We start from the raw sequence: 10,927 nt of genomic DNA, 5'->3' as shown, positions 1-10,927 counted from the left end.
TGTGTGGGTGTGGTGGGTGGGGTTGGTGGGGGTGGGTGTGGGGGGGGTGGTGGGGTGGGGGGGGGGGGGGGGGGGGGGGGGGGGGGGGGGGGGGGGGGGGGGGGTACAATTTATAAGTAGCGTAATACAGAATTTATACAACTTAACTTACAGTTTTTAATTTCCTAGACCCCAACTTAACTTATGGTTTCTAATCACCTGGACCCTCTGCAGATCAGGTCAGATCTTAATACGTGGTTTGATGTATCAATATAACAATCATAAACTAGACTCAAAAATCATATAAAAGAAGACGAGTCACTCACCCAGTCCTCGGAGGAAGCTGACGATGGTGGAGGCGTCCCTGGCCACCGGGGGGTCACAGGTCTCACTGTCCAGCAGCAGTTCCAGTCCAAATTCCCCACTTAGGACTTGTAACTGCTTGATTTTATAGACAGTGCTCTGTGCGCCGCTATGCTTCCCTGTTCTATGACAGGGTCATCAACAACACCCAGTTGGCTGGGTGCCTGGCAAGGAAGGGAATATTCAGCCTGGCACCCAGGAATCTGTTTGGTTTGTCTGCTTGGTTCACAGGACCTTCAAGGCCTGAGACTGAGGGGAAAGGGAACAAATACGTGACCTGCTCAGTCACAGAGAATGGCTGCTTGCCTTATAAAATGGCATCATTTATGCTAACCACATTACCAGGGGTTGGGAGCAGGGGGTACCGGTTACAAGTCTTGTTCATTCCTGAAACAGAAGTTATCACAGGGAAGTATTTCCTGTAACTCCAAAACCTTCTCCATGATTAAATGCTATATTCCATATATTATCTGCACATTAGAATGGCATCATCAGTGAGCCTGGTATTAATAATGAAGCTTTTGAGACTGATGAGGAACCTGAAGACAACGAAGATCTTCAAGTTCCCACCAAAGAAGTAGAGATCCAGGTAGACTGGAATTCAGAACTCCCAGTCAAAGTAAACATCCCCAAGGTGCCCATCCATAGTCTCATTCTTGATTTTGGAGCAGTAACCTTCTTGGATATTGTAGCTGTGAGATCAATAAAAACGGTAAGGGCATTTTTTTTCTGGTGTTCCATGAAAATGAAACTAGTCAGTAGTATGTAAAACAAGAGCTGTTAGCTGAAGTTAATTTCTGAGTTGTAAAAAGTCTGTTGTTGAAAAATACCTTTAAAACATACACAGCAAGAGGTAGAATATTGGGGTGTGCATATTTTAGGTGGAAAAAAAATCCAAAAAATGCATTAAAAGAACAATATGAAAGTTGCATGGTCAAGTACTCTAAAATTAGAACAGCAAAATGTGGTCCCCTTGTATGCATGTGTTATGAAATATTTTAGTTATATATTTTCTTTCCACATGCCTCCTGTTTTAAGCTGGGCACAGGATGACGCTCACTCAACACAGAGGTAGTAAAAATTTCGTCTTACCGTCACTTCAGTCTTTAACCACAAGATTTATTTATTCATTCCATATTATTTAAATTATGAAGGAAGGAAGGAAGAATGATTCATTTCTTTATAGGGTTTTCTGTGGCTAATATCGGAGCGCTTCATCAACATTCATTAATTCATCTTCAAACATCACACTATGAAATAAGGAGATAATATTCCTAGTTTAGGGAGAGGGAAATGAGGTGAAGAGATTAAGGCCAAGTATTTCCATTATTTTTTGGTGTCCAGTTACAAGTGTGTAGAACCAGATCGTTCAGTCTTCAGTCTTTTATACTTCGTATGTTCAGATTGCTGCTTTCACTAACTTCATGAAGCTGGTAAAGGGTCTGGAGCACAGGTCTTACGAGGAACGACTGAGGGAACTGGGGCTGTTTATCTTGGAGAAAAGGAGGCTGAGGGGAGACCTCATCACTCTCTACAACTACCTGAAAGGAGGTTGTAGCGAGGTGGGTGTTGGTCTCTTCTCCCAAGTAACAAGCGATAGGACGAGAGGAAATGGCCTCAAGTTGCGCCAGGGGAGGTTTAGATTGGATATTAGGAAAAATTTCTTCACCAAAAGGGTTGTCAAGCACTGGAACAGGCTGCCCGGGGAAGTGGTTGAGTCCCCATCCCTGGAGGTATTTAAAAGACATGTAGATGTGGTGCTTAGGGACATGCTTTAGTGGTGGACTTGGCAGTGCTAGGTTAATGGTTGGACTTGATGATCTTAAAGGTCTTTTCCAACCCAAAGGATTCTATGATTCTATGATTCATTTTGCAGTTGGGACTGCTTAGCCTATCTATAAACCAGATCTTAGATTACCAAGACTCTAGTTTATCAATGAACAGAAGGGGATGGAATTAGCAATCATCTCTGAAAATACTATTCTAAGAGACTTGCCTGGTACCAGGGAGCCGGGGTAGAATCCAGTCTCCCACCTTTTAACTAACTGAAATACAAGAACGCTGTGTGCCTTGCTTCAGCCTTCTGCCTAGTTTTGATTCAGTTCCGGCTTCTGAGACCAGAGAGATACGGGGTCCACAGACATGACTCTTTTCATATGCAGCTTTTTCATCCAAGCACAGGTCCATCTGGTGCACTGCATGAGGGAAAAATCTGTGTAAAAAATTTGCATGTGCCAGTCAAGGATTGTATCATATCACACATGCATGGGGAGAAATAAAGCTTGCTCAGGCCCATATGATTCTCACTTGAAGAGACATGATTATTCATACTATGAGAACAGAATGAGAACCTTCATAGGCAGCAATGTATGTATGTGTAAAATCGATAGTTCCACTCACATAGTCAAAGATGATAGGCCACTTCAGCAACCAGGTACTTAACTACTGGATCTTTAAGTATAGCAAAGTATAGCAGTTCCTTATTTATGATGAATAAACAAAACATACAATTTGGAATGAAGACACGCAGAAACAAATGAAGTGTGTGTGTGCCTACACATGACATATATAGACATATATACATACACGTATTTTCTCCTTACAGACTTTATTTATTTATGTCCTTGTTGCAAACTTTTATTTTTTTAGATAATTAGAGAGTTTGAGAGAATTGATGTGAGAGTATACTTTGCTTCATATCAAGGTAAACATCCAAATATTTCTACTACCACTCATGCAAAGAATAAAATGAAGATGAGAAGGGATGAGAAGGGCTCTCTAGATGTGTCTGTGGGAGCATTTGTTCTAATAAAAATGTGAATTATCACACTGATAAACATGGTGGGCTGCGGTGGGACACAAAGAATGGTGGGGTTTAAAGGAAATATGGAAAGTAAAAGTCAAGACAAAGCTATGATTGATTGATTTGGCTGTACGTTTGATTTCTGATAGTTGCAACCATGTATTTTGATATTTATTTCTTAAATTACTTCAAATTGTATTAACCTGTTATGACTTTCTTTTATTCAGACAACCTTATATCTCAACTGGAACGGAGCGCCTTCTTTGATGATATTGTCAGAAAAGACATATTCTTCTTGACTGTCCATGATGCTGTGCTCTACATAAGGAATCAAATGACATACAGTGACAAGCAGGATCCCATATTTGAGAAGGTAGTCTACTATCCAGTAGTACATTTCCCTTCCTTCTATCATCTACCATTGATTGCATTACAGCATGGCATGTTCAAAAACTAGACATAGACCTGTAGTACAAATAAAGTGAGAGTCTAGTAAATTGGACAGCTTCTGTAGTACATGAACATTTTGCTAGATCCAAGGAAGGGTCTGTTGACCCCAGGATCTTGTTAGTGAAAAGAACATGAGAAACAGGACATACGGAGAACACTTCATCCTAAGACTCATTTTCTAGTTTCTGACAACTGGCAGCTTAAGAACTGCCTCAGCTGGAGGTTGCATTTGGACCATTATATGGGGTGCTGGTCGACAGCCAGCTGAACATGAGCCGGCAGTGTGCCCAGGCGGCCAAGAAGGCCAATGGCATCCTGGCCTGTATCAGAAATAGTGTGGCCAGCAGGAGTAGGGAAGTGATCGTGCCCCTGTACTCGGCACTGGTGAGGCCGCACCTCGAATACTGTGTTCACTTTTGGGCCCCTCACTACAAGAAGGACATTGAGGTGCTGGAGCGTGTCCAGAGAAGGGCAACGAGGCTGGTGAAGGGTCTGGAGAACAAGTCTTATGAGGAGCGGCTGAGGGAACTGGGGTTGTTTAGGCTGGAGAAGAGGAGGCTGAGGGGAGACCTCATCGCTCTCTACAACTACCTGGAAGGAGGTTGTAGTGAGGTGGGTGTCGGTCTCTTCTCCCAAGTAACAAGCGATAGGACGAGAGGAAATGGCCTCAAGTTGCGCCAGGGGAGGTTTAGATTGGATATCAGGAAAAATTTCTTTACTGAAAGAGTGGTTAAACATTGGAACAGGCTGCCCAGGGAAGTGGTTGAGTCCCCATCCCTGGAAGTATTTAAAAGACGCGTAGATGAGGCGCTTAGGGACATGGTTTAGTGGGCATGGTGGTGTTGGGTTGACGGTTGGACTCGATGATCTTAGAGGTCTCTTCCAACCTTAATGATTCTATGATTCTATATTTAATCATCACAGATGGAGTTTTCTTCGATGTGTCCGTCATACTCCTTTTGGAACCCCTTTACATATTTTAGCTTGACACTATCCTGTGGAGATGGGTTCTGTAATTTTAAATGTGTTATACGACATATATTTCCCATTTGTTTTAAGCCTGTTGGATTTCTGGATTGCTAGTTGCAATGAATAATCATTCCCTGCTCCCTTTCCCAAAACTATTAATAATTTCATATACCTCTGATCAAAGCTGAAGAGTCCCATTCTACTTGGTGTGAGTGTGCATGGAAGCTGTTCCACGCTAGTGTTCATTCCTGCTGCTTTTCTCTGTGCATTTCCTAGTTGTATTCTGTTTTTTGAGATAACCAGAACACTCTGTAGCATTTAAAGCTGTGGGCCCACATTAGGAAAATGGCCTTATAATGTTCTCCTGTCTTTTCACCACAATTCCTTCCCTAGCAATCACTATTACAGTATTATGAATAAATAGCAATTAAATTAATCTGACTGATAACTAACTAGGACGGGACCCTTATTTTTTGATAATTTTTGCATGCTACTGTCTTATAGTAGAGATTAACATTTTGACAAAGGTGTACAGCAGCTTAGAGATAGATTCTGCTTTTATTATTTTTACAAAGCTATAACTAGTCATATGAGGAGAGGCAGGACCATAAGCTTTTCAACGTTTAAGTTCCTCTCAGCTAAACTAAATCAACAGTGTTGTCCAGGAACAGTAAACAACAGACTCCTGTAAGTTGTGGAAGTTGTCTTAAGGTACTTCAGAGTAATAAATCAATTTCAATGATACGGGTAACGCGTAACTCATCATGTTTCTTCTATTTCTGCCAAGATTTCGCTCATGCAGGAGTCTAAAGAACCCATGGAATTCACAGAAGCAAGCCGGCCTGATGATGAACTTGATGTTCAGGAAGAGGTACACACTTCAGAACTGAATGTGTCTATTATTTACAGAATACTGCTGGCTTTATTTCTTTGCCTGTAGCATTGAGTCATGCTGTGAGAGTATGGTGGATGAACTGAGCTCTCAACAGTTTCCTTCTCCATAAATAAATACCCTCCCTGGGTACCTGAATGTCAGTGCTTAGTGGAGGAGGTCAAGTTTTTCTTGAGATGTAGTAGATTATATGTGCAGAAGCATCTCTTGATCTCTGTCGCTTTAGGACTACTTTTGCCTTACACAGGCTTATAAATAGATCTAAAGACAAGTTAGGTGCTTAAAAGAAGACTTGATAAGGCTTGAGGCACCTGAATCCAAAATTATGGTCAACCTCCCCCTCTCATTCCTCCTTTTAACACAACAGACACCTTCTTGCACAATCTGAACATTTTACAGGAAGCTGCAGCAAAACAGTGTATTGAACGTAACTAACACGCAACAATACAAGTCCATTAAAGCAATACCATGGTATTGTGTATTTACAGAATACTGCCAGAAAGTAAAGTAGCACTTACTGCTAAAATAACGGTGCAGCGCGCAGGCCACTTACTCAGAAAACAGGGGATTGGGCTAAATGCCCTTTTATAGCCTGAGGTGGATTAAACTAGTGATGCATCAATACCTTGGAAGCATTACAACACTCCATGTAGGTAAAGGCATGATTATTATGTGTTCCTCCTATTATGCTACTGTGGTACTAGTCAGAACTCCATTCTTAATTCCTGATCTAAAACGGGGTAGTGCCCTGTGCTTGGTCTCTCTGCTCCAGCAGCAGGAATGGAAAGGGGCTGCAGGCATGCTGTGACCCTTCTCTGTGTCATGCTGTAGCAAAATGCTGCAGCAAGGTTGCTGTGCGTGTGGGATGTAGAGGTCCCTAGAGGCAAGTAGGTAAGAGGAGGTTGTGGCTGGGTAGAGGTTCTCAGCATCTCCCTGCATTGTAGTTTCTACCATAGCATGAAGTCCTGTAGGAAAAGGTAAGGTCAGCTTGGAAGGCAGATTGGTGAGAGGAGAAACTGAGACCCTAAGCAAAAGCCTCTCAAGCTTCATCAGGGCTTGGTAAATAGATTGTGATGCTTGGTACTCCTGATTCACCCCCTCCTTTTTTGGTTGGTACGAATATTGCAAGAGACCCAAATATTATTCCTTATCACTAATAGGGGGAGAAGCACTTTCCACTCCCCTGTAAGTCACAGTGCAGAAAGGAATGAAGGATTAAAAAAAGCTAGAAAGACACCATGATTCTGTAACAGAAGCATTTGCGACTGGCAGGCCAAAGAGACTTGAATTCTGATTTCTATTCACAGGATTGGTTAAATATTTGTATTATTGTCATTAAATAAGAAGCCAGACACAAAACTACCGATCCAAGGTCAGAGTGTTCTGCGAGGCTTCTGTCCTCCACCTTTATAGCCACATTTTGAAGGTGAGAGCTTCAGGCCTGCAGCTTCCTGACTGAATTGTCCGATGTAGACACAAGTCAGAGGGCAGCTGCCTCAGAACAGTTACTTTCTCTGTACTTTCACTGAGGCCAGGTTGAACTTGGTAGTTTTTAGTTAACACATGCACAAACATTTTCTTTTTCCAAGTGGTGTGTACTCAGAACTAACCATGGCCTGTTTCTCTCCACCTTCTGAAAACCATTTCACTAGGCTATGCGCAGACTTGCTTCATGAAGATGGACTGCTGGTACTGTCTTACCTGTGAACTCACAGCAATATTTATGCACCGGTACTATATAAGCATTTTCTGCAATGAAACCAATCTTTGCACTTGAAGAAAACTCTAATTGATTGTCTGAATGATACAGATCTCTAGAAATCTCCAAATTTTAGCTAACGTTATCCCAGAAATATTCTGGACCTGATTCAGCAAGCACTTTTTGGTATGATATATTGATAAAAAAAATCAGAAGACTATTACGAAAGATGTACTCAGTTTTGGGACTAGTCAGGCAGAAGGTGCATTACACTGTTTCGTCAGTGTGTACAGGATGAAAAGCTGCTTTGTGCTCTGCCCAGGAGAGTTGAAGAGGCCAAAATCTTGGGATGGCAGGCCTTTTGTTCTGTATTTGCACAATGCCTAGCGAGAGGGCAGGAGTTCTAGCTGGCCAAGGCTTTGCAATTCTAGAACATTGGTGGGAGCATACATGCTGACAAGTCTTGAAAAATGTATCGTGATCATTTTTTCCAAGCAATTCCTTAGATTGCTGCAGGTTGTTAGGTAACTGAAACAGGTGACAGGTGAAACAGTCACATGAACAGAAAATGGCACTGAACTACTATAAAACTTCAAATAGGGTAAGTTTCAATAGAAAAGACCCTTGGATATGGGTTCATCAGTTCTGTATTAATCCCATTGTAGCAAATCATGCACTACTATTAATGATCGTCCCTAAAATGAAGTATGCACAGAAGATTATTTTGGCTAGGTTACTTATCTTTCATCAAGAGGTAGATCATGACATAAATTAGATTAACAAAAACCTTAGTCCCCACGTACTTAGTGGAATCTGTAGAACAGGCTGCTACTGAGTGCAAGTAAGAAAGTCAAAATGTGACCTAGTATAGAGGTTTGGGGCTTTTTTAAAATGGAATATAGGAGTTTATTTAGTTTAATGAATATATTTTTATATAGCATATTTTTTCTTTTAATATTCTACATAAAACTGCTGCTGTTCTTTTACATTTGATAGTCCATAATGCACAAGTGCAATAATTTACAAAAGATAAAGGATTTGATGTGCAAAACTTTAATCCTTACTTTAGGACTATATAAAATAGATACGTAGCAAATCAATTGTTTTTACTTTTCATGAAGAAGAAATGTGTTTTGATGGAAAACAGACTGCTACTTTAAATTTTTTAGCACTACATTAATTTTTTAAATGGGAAAAAAACCTCTGTATGATGAAGGAACCGATAATAACAGAAGTGTAAGAAATGTCCAGGTATAAAATCCCTTTTAAGTTTCACAATGTGGGCTAATTAGCTTCAGTATGTTCACATATTTATGTCTCCTTATTTGATTACATCAGAGAACTCTTCCTATATCACACTGCACAGGGAAGATTTTTGCTGCAAGTAATGTTAGCAGAAAATCTAAGGTGAAAAGCTAAGCACTAAATAAATTATTCTGTCCTAAAGACCTGAGTGAATGCCATCAAAATCAGTGAAAAAAAATCCTCTAACCGTCAGTCAGTTGGACGGTATCTCACACAGTAGGTAACAGCACCAGACCGACATCTTTATTCTCTAATTAAGGCAGAAATTTCAGTCCTCATGACAGTCAGTGAAGTTTCTCATTTCAAATGCAATACAGGCTTGAACGAGTCCGAGCCAGCAAAAACGCAGGTTTGTATTTACAAAGAGACATACGCCATTTGTGTGTCAGATTGGCATCTCCACAAGCTGAGAATTAGGCACGTGTTTAAGCAGCAAGTCAGACTGATCTGCACCTCCTCAGACGGAAGTATTAATTTCTGTTTACACTAATGCTTAGGCTCAGGCTGTGATTTGACAATTCCCGCTTTTAGCACTACCTGTCCTCATTCTCTCCCCTTCCATTCGCCAGCCTAACGCAGGAGGCTGGTACTTCTGCCCACGTTGCTGACAAAACTTTTCCTATCAGGCCATGGCCCCAACTTACATTAACCTGAATATAAGCCACTGTTGCCAGTGCACGCAGCATGCAGCGATGGAGGACAAGGCCAGCAACATGTTTCTCAGAAGTTTTATTGCTTTTCTAAAGTGGATGTAGATTTTATGTAGAAAGTAAAAGAAAATATTCTACCTGGGACTGGTAAGTGAGGTTTCAGCTAATTTTTACGCAGAACACATACTATGGAAAAGATGACATAAAAAATGATAGCAGTGAAATTTTTTCTTCCTCAAGAGAACATCTGCACTGTGAAGTTTGAGTATAGATTCTTACCTGACAGAAATGCAGGTTTACGTTATTTTTTGAACCTTCTCTAGTTCTTGTCCATACAGGTATTAAAAAAGCAATTAAATCATAGAATCATAGAATAGTTTGGGTTGGAAGGGACCTCTAAAGGTCATCTAGTCCAACCCCCCTGCCGTCTTCCAGTTTCCTTTCCAAATAATGACATTTCAGCTGGAATTAATTGTGCTAAAATATGATGCAATGCACTTACTCTTGGCCTGCATATTTCTTCAAGCCATGGTTGTATTTGTTCTTAATTTAACTGGCACAAAATATTTGACTTTTCCTGAAAAATAGCATTGCACGCAAAGCTTACAGTTACACAGAATGGTAAGAGGTAACATGCAGAAGGCATTCAAATACCTTTCTCAGTGGGCCGGGGGGTACGTGCTTCTATGTATCCATCAAAACGAAGGATACCAAAATAATGGATTTTGCAATGAAGCTAAAATTCTACATGATTTTGTACTAATTCAAACATCTGTAAGTAATGCAACTAGACATGCTTATCTTTTTCCAGTAGAATGAAGAAGTGATATTTTTGTATGCATTTTGAGTACTGTCTTTGCATGTCAGGTATTAAATTTGGAGATACATTTTTTTACCCTTTTAAAAAGCTGCATTTTAAAAGCAATTGTATTAATTAACTAGAAAATAAAGTTGTGCATACTGAAAACATGCTGCATGCCTCCGCATGTTTGGTTTGGTTTTTTTTTTAAAACTCTTCTCTTTGTGAATTCTTATTATGGGGAAATAAAGCATACAATGCAGGGATCAGCATCACACTTCCCTTGGGTCTGCCTTTTGAGGAACAACAGAGACAAAAGGGGAAACCTGTTCTCTCTGCCTTGTGGGGATAAGACAAGAAACATTAGGCTTACATGGCAGCTTTTATATGTTAAGGCTATGAAGATAATGAGAAACACTGTCTGTAGGGACACAAGATCCCCATCTGGGAGACCTCTAGTGAGGCAGTCACCGATCTGAAGTGTTTGGCGTAGAGCTGCCCCTACCTTAGGGCTGTGGGAGGACTGCTTGAGGCCACTTTCTACCCTATAGCCTATGATTTACTTGTATTTATATTTCCTTCCTTTCTTCAGTGCTATAGAAGCACTCTATAAAGACAGTATCCCACTGAACTACACAGGATTTACAAAATGCTAAGTTTATGGAAATTACACAAAGTAGTCTCTTGAGGTAGCGAGCTCTATTGCTGTGAAGCTTCAGGGTCCACTGGAGGGCCACTGTTCCATCAAGTCGTTGGCATTCCTACAGCCCCGATTGTCAGGAATCTGCCGATTCCACGGTAAACCTTAAGGCTGACCATTAGCAGCCGAGAGAGCCCAATGTGGTTTCAGATTTGTCCGATTCTTGGAAGCCCGCACCATATAAACCACCCTCCCGCTAAGCCCGCAGGCAGGGGTCACGGCTCCGGAACAGAAAGGCCCCTCCCCTTTTTCATTTTACCCCTCTCCAAGAAGCCACAGGGTCATGCCTCCTGTTTCCAGCGACTCTTCCCTGCTGCG

At 41.1% G+C, this 10,927-nt stretch overlaps 2 protein-coding genes across 2 annotated transcripts in view; both read left to right on the top strand.

Annotated features, from left to right (window-relative positions):
- SLC26A4 (solute carrier family 26 member 4) overlaps positions 1–7,132 on the top strand; it is a 34,064-nt gene extending 26,932 nt beyond the window's left edge. The window contains exons 16-20 of the mRNA XM_009289091.1: positions 824–1,054; positions 2,992–3,046; positions 3,373–3,518; positions 5,352–5,435; positions 7,109–7,132. Of these exons, the coding sequence (XP_009287366.1) occupies positions 824–1,054; positions 2,992–3,046; positions 3,373–3,518; positions 5,352–5,435; positions 7,109–7,132 (540 nt within the window). The remainder of the gene's footprint in view (positions 1–823; positions 1,055–2,991; positions 3,047–3,372; positions 3,519–5,351; positions 5,436–7,108) is intronic.
- A 2,596-nt stretch (positions 7,133–9,728) lies between these two features.
- The window catches only part of CBLL1 (Cbl proto-oncogene like 1), an 8,562-nt gene continuing 7,363 nt past the window's right edge, over positions 9,729–10,927 (top strand). Inside the window, exon 1 of the mRNA XM_009289090.1 lies at positions 9,729–9,738. Within this exon, the coding sequence (XP_009287365.1) occupies positions 9,729–9,738 (10 nt within the window). The remainder of the gene's footprint in view (positions 9,739–10,927) is intronic.

The sequence above is a fragment of the Aptenodytes forsteri genome, unplaced genomic scaffold (genome assembly GCF_000699145.1).
Source record: "Aptenodytes forsteri isolate BGI_AS27 unplaced genomic scaffold, ASM69914v1 Scaffold137, whole genome shotgun sequence".
In the NCBI taxonomy this organism is placed as follows: domain Eukaryota; kingdom Metazoa; phylum Chordata; class Aves; order Sphenisciformes; family Spheniscidae; genus Aptenodytes; species Aptenodytes forsteri.
This window is presented reverse-complemented; position numbering and strand designations above follow the sequence as displayed.